This window comes from Sceloporus occidentalis, unplaced genomic scaffold, assembly GCF_023333645.1.
Source record: "Sceloporus occidentalis isolate IW3139 unplaced genomic scaffold, rSceOcc1.0.p SCAF_133, whole genome shotgun sequence".
Classification (NCBI taxonomy): Eukaryota; Metazoa; Chordata; class Lepidosauria; order Squamata; family Phrynosomatidae; genus Sceloporus; species Sceloporus occidentalis.
In genome coordinates this window covers 1,543,657-1,567,876 of record NW_028317113.1, presented here as the reverse complement: position 1 = coordinate 1,567,876, position 24,220 = coordinate 1,543,657, and the positions used below count along the sequence as shown (strand labels likewise).

Here is a 24,220-nt window from a genome sequence, read left to right as displayed (position 1 = left end):
ACTGAAGTATAATGACTAAGACCCAAAGTACACTGGGCAAAATACAGTGGACCATATTTATAAAAGGCCATTCTTCCTGGTTTTAATCAGCAGATGCATTCCATTCCTATATTCAATTCCATTCCAATATTAAATGCCTTTAATGAATATTGCCCATGAAATAGTTTTTTAGCTTCTCATAAATTAATCTAAGTTATTTCATGGGCAACATTTATTAAAGGCATTAAATAAATAAGGATACTTTTTGACAATATTCCTGATTGTGTTGAGTCACAAAGCAGACGACAATTATCTTAATGTTTATCTAAAATCATCTCAAGTCCACTGTAGGAAGCCTCAGAAATGCACACTATCACTACCTTCACATGGTGCGCACTACAGGACTTTACTGCCCTTACTACAAAGTCTGCTCTAGACTGTTTCAGTAGCAAAGACCTGCTAGTTCTCCGTTTAGGAGTTGACTATATATCAGAAGGATTAGGGGAAAGTAGACTTGGACTGTATCTGTAAAGGTATACATTTTCAATGCATACATTTACAATTTTTTAATCATAACCAATCCCCCTTTTTTCCTATTAATTCTTAGAGGAATAACATTAGAGAAGAAATATTCTTTTGAAATAATCTCATTTGGATGAATAGTAATTTTGTATATTTTATTCATTCTGTTGTAACGCTTTTCGAAAAATCTATTTGTAATTGTTTTCTTATGTTATGAACATTTTATATTGCCTTCTTCCGTGAATCTGGTGTCACACTCTGGTGTCATACATGAACATACAGTTGAACCTGAAATATTATTTACAAAAACACCTCATCTTATATTATATAAGCTGAGGTGTTTTTGTAAGCACCTCTTACTAGGGAGATCTGACAACCTTGACTCATCTTACTATTCAATGTCACTTCCACAATAGCATTAATATTGTTGAACCTAGAATGGTTTTCTACGCTCCATACCAAATAGTGACCGCTGAGTATTATTCACATAGTCTGTCAACATCCTGTTTTCTCACATTACAGATGCCTTTAGGACCTCAACGGATTACACATAGGAGAATTGAAAGCAAACAAATAACTAAAAGAAGACTAGCACAGTATGTTATATCAAACAAAGAATACATATACAAATAAATACAGAAACACATCCTGACAGTTTAATTTTTTCAATATGAAATTGCAGGATTTTTATTTCTTTTCTTTTTCAAGTTATACAATGTAAAAAAAAATAATATTCACAGCATCACTCGTCAAGTGAAATGTATTAGTTACATCAGCTAATAAAATACTACTCAGAAAACGTAAAACTCCTATACATTCCTACAATGTAAAATGATTCCATTTGTCTTGCACTTTGATGTAACTGATAAAGCTCCCTACACTTTCTCTATTTTTGGTAGGATTATTGTTTCTTTTTATTCTTAAATTGCCAGGCGTCGTTTGCGCCTACATCTCGGTGTCCTTTCTGAGTACACAACACATGTAGTGACTTGTGATAATATTTCAGGTTCAACTGTATGTTCATGTATGACACCAGATTCACGAAAGAAGGCAATATTAAATGTCTAAGTGACATATTTACTTAGTAATTTTATTACAGAAAAGTAAAGATCCAAAAAAAATATTAATGCATTTTCGAACTTAAATTAAAGTGAATGTTAAATTACACTACATAGCTGTTTAAATGGAAATCTGATTTACATTGATATTTGAAACTACAGTGTCTTTAGTTTGTAGACGCTGTGTCATGAATGCTCAGAAGTGAAAACCTCAACACCTATGCCGTAACTCAGACTACAAGACAAGGGCGGTGACAAGCATTTCTGTAATTGCTAAAGACAACACTCCAATTTCAAACAGCAATGTTTCTTTGTGACAGCAAACCGTGACAACGTTTCTCTCCGGTGCTTAGTGACAGGAAGGTGACAACATTATTTTTTGTACTGCTTTGCTCTTTTGTGACAAGAGGTGCTGTTTTTTTTTTCTAGCTGTCAAAATGCAGGAAAGCGTTCACTTTGGGGAAGAAATTAGATTTAAAAAACCCCACATATATTAATGTAGTCGTACCTTGCTGCATTAAAGCGCCAACTGCAAACCAAAAGCTGTTTAGGAGGGTGAAGTTGTTCTCCACAATGTCAGTTCCTGGGTTGCAAGGATGGGCATCGTACCATTCATAAGGACTGAACCTGGAATCGAAAAACAGGTTGGGAAATTAAAGCTTCATCATTGCAAAGCAGCACATTCGGGTTTATTCATATTTGGAGGGCTGTGTATGAAAAGGGGTTCAATTGCTTTTATACTTTTTTTCTCCACCTATACTGATACATATCATTAGGTAATTAGCCCTCAGTGCAAATAGGAAAACATGAATGATCAACATCAGCATCTACCTCTTAAGGGTACAATTTTGTCAAATCAGAAACAACCAGGTTAAGATTTGAAGCTCCTGATAGAAATGAATTGAAACACATACTGTATATGGTATATCTTATGTAGGGATAGGTAATGTCTGTATAAAAATGTATCTCTACAACGGGAGAAGTCAAAATCATTTTCTTGTAGTAAGAAAGGGATACATCCGCCAAGATTAATATTAAATAGCACAAAGTTAGTGCCTACAATGTCTACATCAATGGAAATGGAAATGCATTTTTGGATTGGTAGCACTGGTGTAACACAGTGGGGGGGGCCTCCCTTTTTGGTAAGACCCCCAATGCCAGCACTGTCACGCCCCCCCCAAGCCACGAATACCACTGGGTCTGCAACCATGCTCCCTCAGTCCCAGCAGAAGTGCTGCTTGCTGGTGGACTTCCCAATCCTCAGCCAGTAAATCTGTGTTAAGTGTGTTACTTTGTATACGTGTTACTGTGCAAGAATGTTACTGTGAGTGTAAGTATATTACTGCATGTTTGTGTAATTATGTTACTGTATAAATGTACATGCATAAGTAGGTTATCATGCACAGGTGTGTTACTGTGTGCAGTGTTTGGGTGTCTAAGTATGTTATTGAGCTGCTGAGTTTGTGTGTAAGTATAGTATTGTGTAGATGTGTGTGTAAGTATGCTAGTGTGCATGTAAGTATGCTACTAGACCACCTCCCCACATCTCAACAGTGTGTAGAAAGAAATTGGGGACCCCCACAGTTACGCCACTGATGGGTATGCTGCATTCCTCTATCATTATTGCATCACATGGTCTTCACAGCTCAGAAAAAATACAGTAAAAAACATATTAGCACATAAGATCATTTATTGCAAATTTCATTAAAAACACAAAGAATTTTAAACATACTGTATAGAAAATCAAAATGAATCAAAGATGCCCGATTCCTTATTGGTGCAAAATCCCAAATAATTCATATAGCATGTCCAAAGAAAATACCATGAGCTACATGATGTAGTCCAGGCACTCAACACAGACCAATCACGATTATGACGGAACATGTTTGATAGGCCTACTAATGGTTTAATTTATGTTTTGTATCATATAAGCCCCATTGATGCAATTATGTGAATTGTGTTTTGGCATCCGGTAAGCACTCTCATATTTGATCATTTTTTTCTTTCTTTTGCAGGTGAAAATGTTATTTTTGGAACCAGAGTGGCCACAATTTTGCTTTTTTATGTCTTCCAGGCTGGCATTATACATTTTAACTATAAAATGAATAAAAGTCTCAACGGGCCATACAGATTCCTTAGTGTTTTCTAACTACTGTACTTTGAACCAGAACAAAATGTTAATACTGATGACTATATGAATATTGAAATAGCTGTCCAGTTTTATTATTATTTTGCAGTCAGATCTTCACTACTATTAGCACAAAGCACACATTTCCTTAGCCTCTGATATAGTCTCAGAGGGATGACCTTGTGATAATTGTGATCTCCACCAGTCAAAAACACGAAGCACTCATGGATAAAAGGCAGTGCTGTGAATACAATGTCACCCCCTCACATTTAGGAACAGTAAGTCCTGCAAACAGAACTGCAGGCTAACATTCAAATGTCAGCAAAGATAAAAGCCATGAATTTTTTTAGGCAGTGAAGTGCACTTTGAAGGAAGAGTTTTAAGGGTCTGAGAAGCTAATATGAAGTATTGATAACCAGCTATAGGAGAATCTAGTGATTGCGTCAATAGGAATTTTGTTCTGCAATGCACAGTTTGAATAGAAATGTTACATAAATATTTTACCAAGCAGAATATGTAATGCATAATAATGATTTCACAAGATGAATATCCATGGGAAGTTTCAAAGAGGTTTCATACTGTGAACACATTCAGAAGATATAATTAATGTTACAAATTTTCATTAAAGTTCTGTGCTCTACAAAATACTGCGTGCACTAGTCTTTGAAGCACTGAAAGTTCTCATTTGTGCAATGTTAAGTTGCACACTAGCATTCTAATGATGAAGTTGGTGGTTAAATTGTGAGAAAAACCTGGGAACTTCCCAGGGTAGGCTACCAGAAGCTCTCCCTCTTTTGCTGGAGTGGCTTCTTCAGTTGAGAATAGCTACCAGTGACGGGGTGGCTAGCCCTAGACAGTCAAGTGTGTAGGCAGTAGTAGCAAGTTGACCTGGACAAATACCACTCACCTGCCTGGAAAGAAAGTAAAGTGAAGTAGGGCTTCATTACATTTTTATTGGTTGTGGGTGAGCCAGTAGCACAGCAGAACTTTGATTATCAAACAACACGTGAGCTGAGCTGGACTCATGAATGGATTCACGCACAGGCTTTTGGATATGCCCGAGGACTCAAGTACAGAAGGGCAGGATGCTTTTATTAGAGCAGGAACATTTAATTTGTTGTCATATTGATTGCTTCACTTTTTTTTTTTTGGTTACAAATTTGCATTGCAACTGCTGCTGACACATTTCAATAGTAAGAGTCATGTTTTGGTATTGTGGGGCTTTAAATGAACAGAAACGTTAACGTTTAATGTGAAACATAAAAATTTAAACTTTGCAAATATGTTTTCTGTCCAGCTCTTTACGTTTTTTTCTAATCATGCTGTAAAAGTGCAAACTTTATAGTGGCTGCTTTATGATTACTTTTAGCCTAATCACACGCATCTACTGAAAATAATACTTTAATACTGCCTTTTTTATGTATTTTTGCAATCGCCTTTTCTTTTCTTGTATTGTCATTAATGCTGCCACATTAGCTGGAGATACTTGTATAATAAAAGATGTGTCTAGATTTCCGAAAAGGTAGAGACAGGGGCTATAATAGGATTCAAGTCTATAGATATTTTTCTGCACAGGTCTTAGACCAGTGCTGGAATAATCTAGATACTCAATACTTTATATTGTATACATTTAATATTGCAATACCTATAAAGATAACACTCGGTGAACTAGGACATCTGGAATTATATAACTTATTTTTAAAACAATATAAAACCTAATTATAAGATACTTTATTATCTTTTGTTTAAAGAACCAAATGTTTCAGTGCTATATGATGCACAACAAAATTTGTGGTGGGTCTAGTGTATAGATATAGATATCAATATCACATTTATTTATATAATAAAGGGGTAATTTGAGGCTGCTTAGATATGCTTATCATTATATATGTTATACAGATGCTACCAAATTATTAACTGGAGTTGCTGGTTAATTGTTATTTATTTGTATTCCTAAAATCCAGAAGCCCCTCTTAATCTATCTACCTATCTATCTATCCATCTATCTGTAGGTTTTGAATCCCATGTTTCATGTATAAGGAATACTAACAGGATTAAATCCTGCCAGTATGGACAAAACATGTCAGGTGATTTTTTAGGTGTTTTTGCTGACTTGCACCATCACCATGTTACTTGGCTTTTGCACAGGTTGAACCTTTTCCCGGAGAATATTGCGGCTATTTTCAATTGTACAGATGGGTTGAGGGACCTGTACCCAAAGTTCAACTTGGTGCTCCCCTCCTGCATGTCTTATTTGTAAGGAGGAGTCATCTCTGTCACTTGTATATTTACACAAACTAAGAAATTCAATACATATGTTCCTATTTGTTTAAATTAATGGCAAAATTAATTTATAGAGCCTTGTAAATATTGAGATAATTCTGAAAAGCTGCAGTTTAGCAGAGGAACAAGGAACTTTCCTGATTTCAATACCAGGATGTTGGGATCAGTTATTTGACACAGTTGGTCTTAGTTAAGACTTTGTTTTTGAGTTAGGGCTTCCACTGCGTAAGCATTCTATTAGGAGGGCAGTACAAATTTACCTGGGCATATCAGGTCCCAACTTTGGAAGCATAGCATTGTCCAAAATGCCTTGGTATGCTGAAGAGGACATACCAAGACATTTTGGACAATGCTATGCTTCCAAAGTTGTGTGAACAGTTTGGGGCAGACCATTTTCTATTCCAGCATGACTGTGCCTCAAAGCAAGGTTCATAAAGACATCTTTGGATGAGTTTGGTTTGGAAGAGCCCTGACCAGAAGCTCATTGAACCCCTTTGGCATGAACTAGAACGGGGATTGCAAGCCAGGTATTCTCGTCCAACATCAGTGCCTGACCTCACAAGGGTTGTACAGGATGAAGGGACATATAGTTCCACAGAAACACTCTAAAATCTTGTGGAAAGCCTTCCAGAAGAGTTAAAGCTGTTATACATTGCTATGTAGTTGGTGCCCCCTTTGTAGCTATATGTACTATATTTAGAATGAGATGTCATAAAAGTTCCTATGTAATGGTCAGGTGTCCCAATACTTTTGTCCATAGAGTGTATTTTGATTGGTATGTTTGGCCAACACCACATAGGGTCAAGTATTGTCTATGCACATGTAAAAATAAATTATGTGAAAATGCATTCTCTGAGAAGTTTAACACTGTTCTGTGAAAATGCTACAGTTAACTTCAAAGTGGACATTAGCATTAGTGAACTAGATGGCAAGAAAGCAGCCATCAAGTATCATACATGCTGAGACTTTGAGGATAGAAATAGTGCAAAGCACTTACATCAGCTTCAAAGCAAGCATTAACATTAGTAAACAATTTCAAATTTTAAAGCTAATAATTGGCTATTTCAAGAATCCATCTATATATGTGACTAGCTTAATGTTATCAATTTGGTTTTCAAAGTATCCAGTATTGTTATTCCAGAGATGGTATTTTCTTCAAACCAAATGCACATTTAAACATGCCACTTGCAAAATAACCAAAATGCAGCTAATGTTGAGCAAACAAGCTGAGCATAGTTTGGTCCTCCCATGTCTATATGAACACATGCATGGACCATGTATTTAGGGGGTGAGTATAGATCACGAACAAACTATGCCTTCACCTTAGCTTGGTTCATGCCATGCCAAGGCTAGCCTGCCCACTTTTTAGTTTTAGCAAGCACAATAGTTAATTATGCACATTAGGGGCATATTGTACGTTATAGGCAATAACACAAGGGAGATGAAAATATGTCTTACTATTTTACATGGAATGGAAGGAATGGGATAAGAGACTGGAGGGGTGACAGAGAGTAATAAAATGACTGGATAGAGGAGCCTAATAAAAGCACTGGAGGAGTACAGAATAGAAACATCTGAAAAGTTAGCCTGTGAGAATAACTACACTGTAGTGGCCAACAGCTAGGTGAGATATAGCTGTAAGGGAAAGAACAAAATCAAGAGAAGAGGTTTTCTTGTGAGAATTTTCTGACAGTTAAGGGGTTTACAGACCAAAAAGGTTAAAAAAAATAGCAGAATAATGGCTAACTGTATCTGGAAAGTAGTGCTAGAAGAAATAGGGGTATATTAGGTGATGCATGGATAAGCAGGGGTTAAAAGGACAGCTGCGTACAGCAGTTAGTGTTAAGCTGTTTAGAGGGATAGACAAAATATCTCCCACTATATTAGGTTTTGGAAACTTCAGGGAAAGAAACACAGACTTTAAATACGTTTATACAAACCCATTGTGTGTTCCAAAAAGAAGTATTGCCAGAGTTTTTGTAATCATTTAATACAGTCACATACTTCCCAAATTCCTCATCACTACCGATATATTTCCATCCTTGATGTCCCTCTTTCCTGTTGTCTCAAACTTTTTGGTGGGTATGATGGTATCAAGGTTACAATAATGTAATTATTGTCCTTTTTATACCAGTTGTTATTGTGTGTGATTTAAAATTATTCCACTGATTGTAACAGCGCTAGGGATTCTGCCAGCGTTATATAAATAAATAAGTAAAATATAATGTGTAGAAACAGCTGAAAATGTGTAACTATATACTATGTAACTTTTTCTAAAGGCCTTATTTGGTTACATAAGTAACTTTCTAAAGGTCACAAAATCACATCAAAAGTATTGGTAAATCCCTGCTTCCTACCCACACCTCTAACTGCCCTCTCAGGCTATTTGAATTGTTAGGAGGTATGCAGTCATACAGAATGCCTCTATGTCAGGCATATGTATAAATAGCAAGGCTAAGTGGAGAATAAGGAGAAAAGTGTGATTAATGAAATGAAAAGAAATGAGACTTTAATCATAAGCTTAACAGTTGAATCCCAGGATATGAAAAATGGAGCAATGGTTACCAGGATAAGTTCGTTTAGGATTCAAAATCATTGAATCATTGAACTAACTTAAGAAAATTCATCGACTCTGTAAATAACAAAATTGACAATTAAACAAATTTCCAAATCCCTGTTCTCCATTGCACATCTGGTCTAAACATTCAGGAGTTATTTGGGCTCCAGGGGAAGCATTTTAAGATCTAAAATAAAAATATTACACTTAACCATAACATCTTCTGTTGTACAATGTTCAGTACAAGCTATGTATTTTTGTTATCATTTATAATTCTGTTGTAAACAAATCAACTACTTTGCATATGAGGGCAAGCTGTGTCCTATTCAATTAGCAGTCCTCAATACATCTGATATACTTAGGTTAGACCCTGTCGGGTTGAAGAAAGAGAACACAGCTGAGTAGAAAGATCAAAAAGACACTGATGCCTTCAACTGGTACCGTGCATGAGCCTTCACTGTCCAAGTCACAAGGCGTATTCTAAAACTTGTAATATAGCAATTTGAGCCCAGTGAAGAAAAATCTTGTAAAATCCATTAAAACCAGACCAGAGATATAATGAAGTGACATTTAGCCCATGTTCAATCCGTCTACCAATGCAGGTTGTATATTAGAAGTCTAGCCTGTTTGACAATTAGCCTCAGGCTCCTACCATCTCATGGATAAGTTTAAGTAGAAATATGATTTCTTATTTAACACGTTACTTTTCTCTCCTCTGTCTTTTTTGCTGTGACACTGGGAAATAATGTTCATAAAATGAACAGTGAGAAAATTCAAGTAATAATAAAAATAGTGATTCATGCACAAATTACATCTCCAGGGATAGGTCACAGTCTCTGGCTGCTGCATGGCACAAAAATATATCTCTAGAGAAATACAATATTTCTTTGTGCTAATTGAACAAATCTCTTTAATACTAGAACACAGTGCCTCTCCATATGCTACACAAGTAAGAGAAGATAAAATTAAACGTATAATGCAGTTTTAAAGGGACAAAATGACCTGGTATGGGGGGGGGGTTTGCTTCAGGGCAAACTATTGGAGTTATGGAGGACCATGGGCCACAGCAAGCAATATAGAGCCATGGTGTCAATGGTTAGGTGATATGTGTTCATTATGTACAACAATAAAATTAACTTCTAGATAAAGAAAGCAACTTTTGTTGAAAGAAAGCATAAACACACAGAACACAAAAGAACAGCAACAGTAATCTGGATAAGCAAAACGATAAAACTAAAAAAAATATGAACAGCAATAGCAAGATTGTTTAATCAAAACACTAAAGAGTAACCATGCGAATTGTCATGAACTTATCAAATTTGTATAAAACATTATCTGTGCTCCCCAATGCTTCATATATTACAAAATATGTTTGCATTGCTTATGGCCCTATAAAATCATAAACTGGTTCAGACATTTAAACACTTCTTACACTCATGAAATATAGTTAATCCAAAAATCATGTTCTTTTCATATAGGCAGATCTACCATTTTGTATAATTGGAGTACATTGGACATTTGACTAAATGACACGCACACACACTTCATTAGAATGTGTGGTTTGGGGAAAGAAATGTGTAGGGGCTGGGGCTATAAAGCTTCAACACACCTGCAATTCATTGCCAGGTTATTCTGTTGCCTCATGCACAGAAGCCCAGTGTTTTCTTCTGTTTGCCTGTTCCTTGTACATGCGGTTCTGCTCCTCTTTTTGGACTCCAGGCTATGTGATCCTCGGCTTGTTATACTCCTCTGTGATTTTTTGCTGCCTGCCCCAAACCCAGACCGCCTGACCACGATTCCCTTCTTGGATTTTGAAGCCTTCAGACTTTGTTGCCCTTCTCGTCCAACATCAGTGCCTGACCTCACAAATGCTCTACTGGATGACAGGGCATAAAATTCCCACAGAAACCCTCCAAAATCTTGTGGAAAGCCTTCACAAAAGAGAGGAAGGTGTTATAGGAGGAACCAACTGCATATTAATGTCTATGTATTTAGAATGCAACTATCTTTAAAGCTTTCATTTTAACGTTGGATCTTCTATGGAAAGACCACAAAATGCTCAGTTAACAACAACAAAAAAATCACTATTTCCACCGGGAGGCTGCTCTGTGAATGCAAATATAGAGCAGTCATTTGGGTCTAATGCTTTAAGCTCTTAAGGGATTCTATTCCTTAAATGCTGTGGCACATCTATGAGCTTGGGAGCCTTATTATAAGCAAGTATGAAATCCATAGTCTAGCATCCTCCTTAATAGCCCCTGAGTTGGCTTTAAGTGGCATTGACCTACAATAATAGCATCTACTGCACCCTAGTGCACAATTCAGACTTGTGTTTCTGTATGACAGCAGGCTAATCTTTCTTGTGCTGTTCTTAAGAACACAGTCCTGGGATTTCTCAACTGAAAGGTTTGTATTCCTAGAAACTCATGAAATGCTTTATACAGTATGACTGCAGCTAACCAAATGAAAATATTGCTGTAAAATAAAAAAAATAATAAACTACTAAATCTAAGACAGATCTTGTTTGTTGCCTGAAATTCAGTATTAACATGAAAACATTCTTCCACATGCAATTAACGCAGACATGATCTAATACACAAACATGGTAACAAATGTTTGAAAGAGAGACCATGTTGATAAATAAGGGTATAATGTATAATGAAAAGGTCCTGGCAAAAACCTAGCAAGATTACATCCATAGGATGTAGTGAAAGACACTTGCCTTTAAGACATGACACGCCGGGGTATATAGTATATATAGTATACTAGGGAGTGGTGGGGAGGCTGAGCGTGCTGCCTTGGGTCAGTGCTAAGGCAGCTTCTGAAGTAAATACACCACTGCAGATGAGTTAATCTAAGATCATTGTTTTATTATTATTATTGTTTTATTTATAAAGCACCAACTATTTACACATAGCTTCTAACGCTACATACATTCAAAAAGTATGATGCTTGCAAACCTATCTAAAAGGGTTGACTCCAATTCAAGTCTCACAACAGGCAGCTTCACCTCCTCTACTCTTGGTGGAGCGTTAATAGCCATAACTAACGATCATTGACCAACTGCATGTTTAATAAGTTGGTTAATCATATAAGTTTGTGCCTGATCTTAAATCTTGGGAGATTTAACACACACTGGAGGCCACTTAGGGAAAGCAAGATTTGCTTTCCTGGGACACTGGGAACCTAAGGCATTGGATAATTTTCACAGCATGTCAGTGGGCAGCGTGGAGTCCTAATTAAGGGCCATATTCATCAACACTAAAGTAATTTGGGGACAGTGCTACATTTCTTGAAGTCACAGCAGGCACAAATGGAATGTTTCTGCTAATTGCTTCAAATTTAGCAATCGGCCCAGAGTTGCCTTTATAAAGAGTGTTCTAAAAGTTATTATATGCAAGTTAAGCAAATTGATATTGATTTAGGTTGGAATTAGTGGTTATATCGAGTGCTTACATATCAAAAAGCAACCGGGAAAATTCTGGTGCCAATTTAAATGTTTCTCGTAAATCATGTTGGTGCCAAAACTTAGGGAATACTACTCACAGTTCTTTGTGGTAGCTGTGGACTAAAATGATCATAAATTTTGTTAACAGTGCCAAGGCTCACTCACGTTTGTTAACTACTTTTGCGTGTTTCCCGTGGCAAAATGCTTCATTGCTGCTTCCTTGAAATCATGACCAGTTCCATATTAAAATTTGTTTCCCTGGAAGTGCCTCAAAAAGCTTTAGAGACATGTGTCAATAAAGGGGATAATGCATTATAATCAACCACACCTGGGAAATCTCAGGGTTTGACCTTGTATTTTAGGGATTTTGCTCCAATCTCAGGTTGAAAACTCACAGCTCACACAATCTGAACAGAATGTAGCCTGTTTTAATGCATGTTACTCAGTTAAGCATGTATTTACATAATGTCATAAACGGTGTTATTTTTTTACCCTAAGGGGTTAATTTGCTCATTTGTACTTTAAAGTTTATGTTGTGTAGTTAGTGTGATGAGGGTAAATTAATAAAGAATTAGGTAGATAGGGTTAGGTTTAGGTAGAGGTTAAAAAATTTAAAAAATAACTACTTTTGTTTACATTTACTCCCATTTATACTAGCTGTGTATAATATATTTACCTGTTAAACTGTGAATAAATATGCGATTTAAAAAGTAATGTCAAATATGAATGTGATTTAAGTAAATCCTACTTGTCTGGAAAAACAAATATCCTAGATCCTATATTATGCACCTTGCCCTCCCTCGTAACTCACATTTCCACTGGCACAGATTTTTAGATACGCTCTCACATTTGGAAAGACTTACACACTCCTGTCAATACATATTTCCTCTCATGGACACTTACACGTTTATACTCACACACTTACAATTGCACATTCATGCTCACACACACACATCCACATCCATACTCACATACACATGCATTCTCACGCACACACACATCAATGCTCATACATAAACATATACACATCCATGCTCACACACCAACATTTACATATACATGCTCACACATACAGATTCATGCTCACACACAAACACACATACACATCTATGCTGACACATTAACCCATGCACATTCAACACATTCAAGCTCACACACAAACACTTAAACATCCATGCTAACACACATAGACATTCATGTTCACACACACATGCACATTGATGCTCACACAGACACACACATACATGCTCACACACACGCTTATACACTCTCACTTTAATGTACATATAGTCATATATATATATATGCAAACTCCCTCCCTTACCATCTCTCTCCCTTTCTTACCTCAAAATCAGCTTTCCCTCCCGTTATGTGAACCTGCTACGTTTCTGCCTCTCTGGTCTGGTCCAAAATCGTTCACAAAGGGCTGGCGAGCAATTTTGGACCGGACCGGGGCACCGTGCTCATGGGGTGTGCCAGTGTGACACATCCTGATGAGTGTCACCCTAGGTGGATGGCTTACCCCCCTAAGTACGGCACTTCTAAATGAAAAAGAGGGAACTAACATTTGAAGAAAGACATAGCAAAAACACAAAAGTTTATTTGGTCCTTAGCAGCTCCTTTAAGTACAGTTGTAAATAGTCGTCTGTATTTTCTGTTAATACCTGTATCAGAACAACAATTCAGGATGGTAACCTTTATACCCATAATGCAATGCATCATGATACGTACAGCAGGCATGTTTTAAAACAAAACAGAAGAATGTACAAAATGTAAGAATACCATAGAAACTCTAAGGTTTTACACATTCAGCTGTGCCTTAACATTTTGGCAGTGGTCCACTGATACACATTGACTAATATAAAGGAATCCTTAATTTTACACATATATAAAGTACAAGATGACACCACAAGCTTCCTGACAATAATTTTTCCCTTTTTCCTTAAAATAAAGGCATACCAAAATATAACTGGGTTATCCAGAAAAAACAGCCCTATCAATGGAACTACACATAGAACGTTCCCCATTGGCTCTACAGAGCTTTAAAATGTGGCTTTGGCTGTATCCTTTAAACATGGATTAGAGATCAGACCAGTTGCAAATCCATTATAGATAAGATCAGAGGAAGCAGAAAGGTGTAGGTGGTTTTTAAAAGACAGATTAGCTGATGCAGGCTTAGGATCATAAGAGCTCTTGTTTATAATATTCAGGCAAAGGAAGCACAATAAAGCTATTAATTCAGGACACTCTCTTTAGTTCAGCACCTGCTCTCCTTATACAAGCTTATTTTATTTACGCTGAGAAGTGGAATAGGTTTGTTAATTTATTGCTGGTACTTACGCAGTACACCATTGTTTACTTTTGTAATGGTAATTGGGTTCTGTACTTGTGGATAAGCATATTTGCTTTCCCTCTTTAAAGGAGACAAGTGACTGTTTTAGTTAAGATAGCATGCACCTGTGCCATAAGAACCAGATTCTGATTAACACACTACTGTTATATGTAGGTGCACTGACTATATATTAAACACTTCATGCAAAACTGCCGAGTGGGGAGCAGACTGTATGCTACCCTACCTCCCAAGAGTCCCTCTTTACGGGGACAGTCACTCTTTAGGATCTGTCTTTTCTCCACTGATGTTTCTGTTTTCTAAAGCTCAGACTGTCTGCTGAGTAAAAGAGTTTCACCTGTTCTACAACCCCAACAGAAAGTGTTTATAAATTAATTACATTATTACATTTTTAACCTCTTCAAGGCAATAGCTCTAAGGGATATGTCACAAAAAACTAGTCCTTGCGGACCAAGACACATCCCCTATGTCATTGCATTTTTCACCAACATGGCTAAATCCCTGATGAACAGGAGATCAGGCTGTCAAATGATCCATATAAGGGAACCCTCTGGTTGTTGTAATAGAGAACAGTGTAAAATAAATGTAAAAAAAGTTTTAAAAAATCCACTATATGGACAAAAGTATTGGGACACCTGATCATCAAACCAACAGGGACTTTTATGACATTGCATTCTAAATACACAGACATGGATATGTAAGTGTCCCCCTTTGCTGGTATAACATCTTCCCCTTTTCTGGGAAGGCTTTCCACAAGATTTTGAAGTGTTGCCCATTCACCCAGTAGAGCATTAGTAAGGTCATGTGCTAATGTTGGATGAGAAGGCCTGGCTCGCAATCTCTATTCCAGTTCATCCCAAACATGTTCATTGGGGCTGAGGTCAGGGTCAGGTTCTTTCACACCAAACTCATCCTAATATGTCTTCATGGACCTTGCTTTGTGCACTGGGGCACAGTCATGCTGGAAGAGAAAAGGGTCTTCCCCAAACTGTTCCCATAAAGTTAAAAGCATTGTCCAAAATGTATTAGAATGTCCCCTTCAACCCGACTTCTGGTGACGTCCTCTCCCCCATTAGAAGGGTCCAGGAGAGGGCATCACTGGAAGAGTCGCCATTTTGGCCGAAGTACCTGCTGGGTTATGACCACGGAGATGTGGCCGAAGATAGAAGACTGAATATAGCAGATTGAACATAAAAGAAAAAGGGAAAGGAAGAAAGGAGAAGATAAAAGATGAAGAGGATGCAGAGGTGGTTGGTGGAAGTGGTCGGCAGAGAAGGTAGGGAAACATTTAGAGAGTGTGACAGAGAGAGTGAACGAGAGCGTGAATGAGAACATGAGAGAGTTAGTGAGAGTCTAAGCAAACGTGAGCACACAAATTTTGAAAGAAAATTCTGAGCTTTTTGCCTTGTTTCTGGTGGGGGGAGTCTGGGCTCGTTTTCGTGGCTTCATACGAATCGGCAACTTACCAAAATTCACTAAACATGCAATTCAGACAAATCTAAATGCACAAATCTAACCGATAGAACCTGAGTAACCATATAACAGGCATATCATAAAAATACCTTAGACCATCTTACCTTGCTATAACAAAGAGCACACAGCTCACACCGAGGTATGCTAGAAGGATGTACATCCAGATGTCAGGGGACAATGGGTTCAGGAAGGAGAAGACGCTGGGGCTGGTTCCATTGGCCTTTCTGTACAGGATGCTGATTCCCAGAGTCATGAACGGCTTGGTGAAATCAATAACTTTCTCACGAATGTGCGTGATAGTGAGAGGAGCAACAGCCAGGTCTGCTTTCTGAAAAGACACAGACAGGATGGAGGTCACTATACATACTGCTTTGTCGTAACAGCAACATGTTTTGCATACTTCATTTGGTGTAATGCTATTATATGCTTTGTGGCAAAATTGGTCTGTAACACCATGTGTAATTACAGCTATTTATGTTGAACTGTTGTTACATTCTGAACTCATTTTTAATACAGACTGATACTCTTACATGTCAACTAAACAACACATCAATATAGTTTGTTCATTTTCTTAACAAAAGACTGCCCATCTGAACTCAGAAATTTCCCACAATGCTCACTTAAAAACATTTGATGCCAGATAACAACTATTCAGCCCATCTAGTCTGTCGGTTTTTCTGGATGTAAAGACTCAGACCTTAATTAGTCCCTGGGTCTTGTCTTTGATTCAGGATAGCCATATGCCTATTCCATGCATGGTTAAATTCCCTTTTCTACCACGTCTGCTGGGAATGGTTCTACATATCTACCACCCTCTTAGTAGAGTAAAAATTATATCCCTCTGACTGCAAGGAACTTTGACAGCTTTGGCAACTCATCCAATAGGAAGTAGGCATCGGTATCTTCTAGATGTTATAGACGAGCAGAATTGTATTAAAACACATAAAGATATGCTCACATGTATTTTGATTTAATCTTTAAACATACATTCCAATAGCAGCTAGAAACATTTCTGTTCTATGATATCATTGTTAAAAAAGGGAATTTGAATTCACAAAGCCTCCAACATTTCACACAGCTAATGTGTGACAACTGTGTTTTTTGGGGCACGGCTAGAAGTTTAACCAGTGGTCAGCTTACTAGTTTTAGTGATGAATTGGATTTCTACTGAGGAAAATGCTGGTGATCGGTCATAGACGCTTCCCCAAAACTAAACAAAACCAAAATGAATATCTGATTGCTGCCTAAAAGCAGCGATCAGACCATGGAACAGCCAGCCTAATATGGCATAGCTACTTGCATTAGCTTGAATAGCGGACAAGAAGGTCTGTCTCTCTTAAAGTGACAAAACTGTTGATCACTATGTAGTTTCACCATTTTTTGGCCTGCCAAAGAAGGCATAAAACGCAGGAATAATTATGGTTTTGGCTCCTTAGAATTTTTTTTTTCTTTCAATACATAGAATGGAAAAAAGACATATTGAACATAACGGAATATTTCATTTAATTATTTTTTTTCTTCCATCTACACTGGAAAATTGTGATTTATTTTTCCCTAAGAATGCTACCAGATGCATTCTGCTATTGTTATCATTACTATACATTCTCAGTACATACTATATCCACACAAACAAATACTTAGCAAGAAAATAAAGGCACCTGCAAAGTTACATATGAATAAATGATACATAAAACAAGTGCATAAAAACAAACATAAAAAAATACCTTTTTTGAGATGATTATAATTAAAAAAAGAAATACTGGAATTTTGCAAAAATATGCTCAGAAATGTATATGCACATGTTTTTCCAGTGAACTTTATTCAGGGTAATGCAAGGAACAAATAAATTCAAACTTAGGTCGCAAGCCTTTTAACCCAGACACAATGACACAAGGTTATGCATACATTCTGTTTATATAACTTTTGCCAGAACAGAGGTGTGTATTTTTTGTACTATACAGTGTGATCCAAAAGTTAACAGAATAATAACATATACTGTATTTATTTGTCCATCTCTGTGATATTACCATTATACTCTGTACAAGGGATACATCAATGTCTGAGCCTATGAAGTGATCTACAGCTAATGGTGATGACTTTGATGTAGGTGACCTTAGTTCACTGACAAATATCAGCTCCTGTTGTAAACTCACTTAATCATACCCTGCGTTAAAAACTGGGCTGTAAACTCTTGCAGAGACCTAAGACATAATAATATCATCAGAATTTTTCTAACATGACAAATGTCCAAAACAGGACTTCAGATAAGCAGATACAATGCCGACAGTTCTATTGTGTAGTTTTATTCCCAGTAGTCCGTAGAATCACAGCTTTGGCTGTTAACTTTACATGGAGATGGAGAACATGTTTAACCCCTTCAATCCCCTATAGACATACCGGGACGTCCAAAAAACGCCCACAAAGAAACCCCTATGGACGTCCCGGTACGTCCAGCCCTTCGTGCAGCGTCAGGGACACAGCCTGGACTCCCCACTGACAGCAGAAGCCGGCTTTGCCGGCTTTCTGCTGTCCGATCGCCTGTAACAGCTTCCGGCATGAAAGCCGGTAAGCTGTTACCGGTAAACTGCCCGATCGCGGGATCGCGCAGTTGCATGCGCGCGATCGGGCATTCGCTTCCGGGTTACGTCCCCTGCGGGGATATCCTGCCCTCCGATGAGGCACAGAGACGCTGCGATCTCTATGCAGGTCTGTGAGGACCTGCATAGAGATCACAGTGTGATCGGTGCAGGGGGATCGCGGGGAGGGGAGTGAGAAACCATCTCTCTCACTCCCCCTCCCGGCCTGTAACAGAAAAGCTGGAAAAAAAAAAACGTTTAGTCATTTAAAAATAATATTAAATAAATCATTAAAATAATAATATAAATAATACTAAAAAAAATTATAATATGAGCTGTGATGTCACTGTGACATCACTGGTATGTTCAGGAGGTCCCTAGGAGGACCTCTAACCATTACTGTGTAAAAAAAAATGTAAAAAAATACAAAAAATGTAAAAAAAATTAAAATAAAAAAATAAAAAAAAAATATATAAAAAAAGATAATAAAAAAATTTCTTACAAAAACCTTACATCCCATTGCCCTAGCATAACATCTAGCCAGTATAACCCTCCTGCCGCCGTTCACAACCCCCAAACCCGTTAAGCCATAGGCATAAAAATTATACAAAATTGTACACCTAATAGTATGCTCCCTGGTGTTGGGAAAGTCTGGAAAATCTATATAAATTAGGTATTTCTGAAATCAGGACACCTGAATTGATAAACTTGGAGGGGATTTTCCATCACTTTACCTAATTTTGTGAGGATTCAGAGGGAAAATGTAAAAAAAAATTAGTTTATTTTTCTAATCTTCGCTAGTTTTTACTAAATTTCTCATTCTAAATTTTCAGCTAATCATCCAACTATGGTATCAAATGAAAGCTCTATCTCTCCTTGAAAAAACAATATATAGTTTACATGGGTACACTATTCACAGGAAAGGAGAATCATCGCTAAACCGACATACCCCAAAAATGGCAAAATTGCTCTGGGCTTTGAGGTACCAAAAACCCCTGGGATTGAAGGGGTTAAAGAGTATTTATAAAATCAGATTGTTATGTAAATAGAATGGATTTAAAATCATGATAGCTAATTTATACCTAATCAGAAAAATGAAATCCGGAACCCCCGCTAAATTTGAATAATGGTCTTCATATATAATATATTGCTGTTAACTATTCAGTCGCAATTAGCCTTTAGGCTAAAAAACAGGACATCTACATGATACAGAACCTGTGGTCGGCAACACTGTTGTTTACCATGGATACCATGTTTCTTTGACACCCTCAGATAGGGATTTTCTTCTTAAGCTTTGCAGTGAACAACATAAACAGGGTCAGACTTTATGTAAGGTTGGAATATATTTGTCCCAACCTATATTTAGTGCAGGACAATTGTATGCCAGTTTTTCTAGAGCTACAGCTGAAAACGCAGTCAAGGTGAAAATTCTGTCTGGTACCATGGGCTTCATTATCTAGTAATAAATAAAAAAGGACATTCTTATTTGAATGTGCTGCTGGTTATAGCTTTGTATAGTAATAGTCACTTTTTCATCTAGTATGTGATTTCTCATTCAGATTTCCCCATCAGAAATTAGGAGGTTCACTAGATCAAGGACTTTATGAGGCTTATTAGCCTCCATCAATGTATTTGAAGATGACATTTTCCCCAGTATTACTCAGTCCTACTAATTGCATATCCTTTTATGAATGAACACCCAGAGGGTGTACTGTAATGATGAGGGCTACATCTCAGTACATTTATTGTTAATACTCTCATTTAAATTTACAGGTGGATGGAAGTCATACTGCTGACTAGCAGCGGTAGTTCTTCCAAGGAAACAATAGGCTTCAGAGGGTGACAATCATAACTTATTAGAATATTGTATAGTTCACACCAATTTAAGGGAAATCATACCCCACAAGTAAGTTACTTACATTTAGAAAATGTAATACATTCATACAGAACCCCACATATTAGGTTTTGCAAATGCCCACATTAAATGAACGATGACCTGGTAGAACAGCTGTTTCTGGACAATGACATTCACCATCATCTTCGGGCAATAAGTAACTTTATGACAGACTGAATCTCCTATAGCACTATGAAATCTGTACCGGGGAACAATGTTTACTTAAAGGCAAATGTTCAGCTTCACACCATTTAGCATGCGTAAGTCTATTTAAGAAACCACCTATAGGCTGTTAGTTTTTTCATTTAATATGATTGTTTTGGAGATACTATGTGTAAAAGTTTTCACTATTGGATTTATGTTGGTTTATTTACTATACAGAACTGTAAAATGATGTAGGACATATTTGTTCATGCATCCACAGAAAGGTACACATGCTTATTTAGATAACCTGCTATTCCTTATAAATAGACTCCACGGTAAAGGTTTTCCCGGCTGTTACTGGAGAATAAGCAGATATTTTAAGATATCAGGAACACTATAACTGAGGTCCATCTCCTTAATTATATGTAGCTGGGTCAGAAATCCATTATGCACAGGAATACAGCCATAGTTAATCGCAATAAACTGCAGAGCTATATATATAAGAGCACTCTATACAGAGAGCACAGATGTGGGAAGAAAGACGGAGTCATAAAAGCAGTAAAGAAGCAAATACAGGGGAAGTTGAGTTATTAATTAAATATACTGATGGCTTTTAAATTAGGACGGAGTGATGTTTATCTAGCATTTTGACTTTGCTGCACTCGCCAAACAAAATAAGTAATTATCCTGGCAACTGCTATATTATCCTGGATGCGATAACACAAAGAAATATAGCATGCCGCTACAATGAGATGCATGTAAACACATTAATTGTTATGTGACCTAAATCTGGGAAGAGCTGCTTTCATTACATTAAAAATCCTTAACGCGAACATTTGTTTTATTGCTTGTTTTAAGTTTTTATATCTCCTCAGTTAAAAGCCGTTTTGCCACTTTTTCATTGTTATAAATTATCTGGCATCCATGCAGTACTTGAGAACAATGAAAATGGGAAAATCTTCACCAGACGTATGTAACATCACAAAATGTATAGATCAATGGGGTAGAATGTGCATGTCTGTGTAATATGCCAATTAACACCTAACTAAACATGAGCCTTAAAAGGAAATGGAGTAGACAAGCTTTTCTAATGTCTAAGGAGCCTTAAGTATGATAAACAAAGGACTAATGAGATATTCGTAAAATTTTGTGGTGCACATTTTATGCATATGTACTGTATGCACATAAGTCTAGCCAACTCAAAGAAAAATATGTTTTTAAATATTAATACATATAGCATAAAAATTGTTATATTAGACAGATGGAGGAAGAGAAAAACAGTCAGACTTAAGGAAGAAGACTAGTTGACTAGTTGAATTTTTTTGTAGTCATTACTTGGCACATTTAGCTATACAATTAAAGGGTAACCCCCACAATTCATTCTTATTTTTTTTTATAAAGCATTACATATGTAATTAATGCATAATAAATGCTTTTGCTAAAAATCATTTTTTATCACTTACTTATCACTTAGTACCAATCCATGTCTGGAGTTCAGCGGGGAATGGTGATGCTGAAGTGTAGTGAATAATCAACTTATTGCAGGCTGTTAACATGGAGAAATGCTGGACTCCCTTTATATAAGTTTTCCTGCTCTTATACTTCAAGTAATAATTACCTACTTAGCACACAGCACATTAAGTGTGCTGTACCCTACTTACATGTTAGTATGGGGACTATGGGAGAGGGTAGTGAGGTCTGAAGATCAAAGTAATAGGTAGAAGTTAAATGGTCAGGGTGAAATAGTGTCAGGACCTGGGCCAGCAGCCCAGTTGCAGGGGATACCAGGGGCTCTGTTTGTACCCCTTGATGCATCATGACTGGTAGATAGCTACAGACAGGCACACAACAGACAGAAAACCAGGACTGGAATTGAAGAATAAAGGGGAACTGTAGCAAGGACAGGGGGAACTGTAGCGAGGACAGGGGAACTATGGCGAGGACAGGGGAACTGTGGCGAGGACAGGGGAACTCAGAATGTCAGGGCACACAGCTTGGAAGCCCTCAGGCAGGGCAAATAGCTTGGAAGCGGCTGGACAGGTAGGTAAGTCTGGGGCACAAATCTGGATCGTATATGCACCCACAGTCATACGCGGGAGAAAGTATACAGAGCTTTAGCTGCAAGTAGACTAACAGGAACCCAATGCAAAGGCCTAGACTGAAGGGCAGAGCAGGTATAAAAAGGCAGGGCTAAACTCAGGTAACGTGGCTCAACTGTCCCAAGTAATTAGAAAGGGGTGCTCCTGAGGGAAGGGTGGCCACTAGTGGCTGCAGGTAGACATGATAATGAATAATTAGCACATAGTCCATGCTGACAGGGTGGAACCCTGACAAATAGATTTGGCTGCTCAGGATTTTGTTATGGATAGTATCAATATTTTTCTTGAATTCAACAAAGACTTAAGGTGTAAGAGAAGAGTAGATGAAGGCAAGAGGGCAAGGGCAAAGAAGACAATCAAACATAATGAATAAGTGATGAGGATTAGATTTGTGAGTACAGATTAGTGATAAATATTATTGTTATTTCACCAACAAGATGGCGAGTTTATGCAGGACACAAGGAGTTTGTAGTGAAGTAAGTATGCAGGAGAGTAAAAGAGCAGGTACAGGGGGGGGATGCATGTTTGTGTGATCTACCCATTGTACAGCGCTATGGAATTTGATGGTGCTATATAAAACAATAAATAATAATAATAATGATAATAATAATAATGAGCCATTGGCATGGGCTCAAGGGATATGGTTGGGTGGTACCATCAAGTGTTGAGGCATTATAAATTCCTGGCACACTTCTCCTCTGATAGCTGAGCATGCCCTGCATTTTTCAATCAATGAGCCATCTTTCATTAATTCTCACTGATTTAAGAATTTATACAGGGCCATCCAAGCTATTCAAATACAGAATTTTACTGGGGTTGGCCCTTCAACCCCAGTGGACATCGCTGCAGCACCTCCATTTTGGTGGAAGTTGCCACTAGGTTATGTTCACATAGATGTGGATGAAGAAAGATAGCAGATTGAAGATAGAATATAGAAGACAGGAGAGAATGGAGAAGAAGAAGATATGGAGGAAGCGGTCGGCAGAAGTGAAAGTGGTCGACAGAAAAGGTAGGGAAACATTTAGAGACTCTGAGAGTGAACAAGAATGATAGTGTGAGTGAATGTGTGCACCTGGCAACTTATTTTGTTCCTGAATCAAAAATGCCTCCAACTTTTGAAAAGGGAACAAAATGTTTGGCCCAAAATGAATGTGCCAAAAAGAAACCGAAACATTAGTCAGAAATGTGTTTTGGCCCACTTTCACATGTCTATTAGGTTGTTAATTTCATGCTAAGTGTAATGCATTAAGCGACAGAAATAATTCAGTTATTTTGTTGTGTCATGTGATTACATAATGATGCAGTTACATTATCTTTTTTGTTTTAATGGTTTATGAGCACTTTCTAAATGCATTTTACCCACAATGTGCTAATAGAAACACTAGAACAATATGAAATACATGGAATCCCTTGATTGTAAGTATACTTATCAAATATCCCCTTAAAAGGGTTTATTAAAAATAGTAAATGAGTGGTATGGTCAAAATTCCCATTCAAGTGGGCTGGTCCATTATCTTTGTAAAAGACTGGTTGGCAGGGTGGCTTTATTGCCCCTTTAGATCAACAGAAGTTTTGACCAGAACTATTGGTTTACATTCTGTAGTGCTTAATTGATTAAGCTCAGGTGTTTTTGTGTCCTACAGATAGTAATAAAAAAACAAAACAACACTGCTTGCTGTAAAAAGAGATTGATAAGTCTATATCTTTAA

General features: G+C 37.3%; 1 protein-coding gene across 1 annotated transcript in view; it reads right to left on the bottom strand.

Annotated features, from left to right (window-relative positions):
- LOC149281390 (glutamate receptor ionotropic, kainate 3-like) overlaps positions 1-24,220 on the bottom strand; it is a 108,847-nt gene that overhangs the window by 18,018 nt on the left and 66,609 nt on the right. Inside the window, exons 12-13 of the mRNA XM_089499342.1 lie at positions 15,903-16,126; positions 2,068-2,186 (exon numbers count right to left, since the gene is read on the bottom strand). Coding sequence (XP_089355468.1) covers positions 2,068-2,186; positions 15,903-16,126 — 343 coding nt within the window. The remainder of the gene's footprint in view (positions 1-2,067; positions 2,187-15,902; positions 16,127-24,220) is intronic.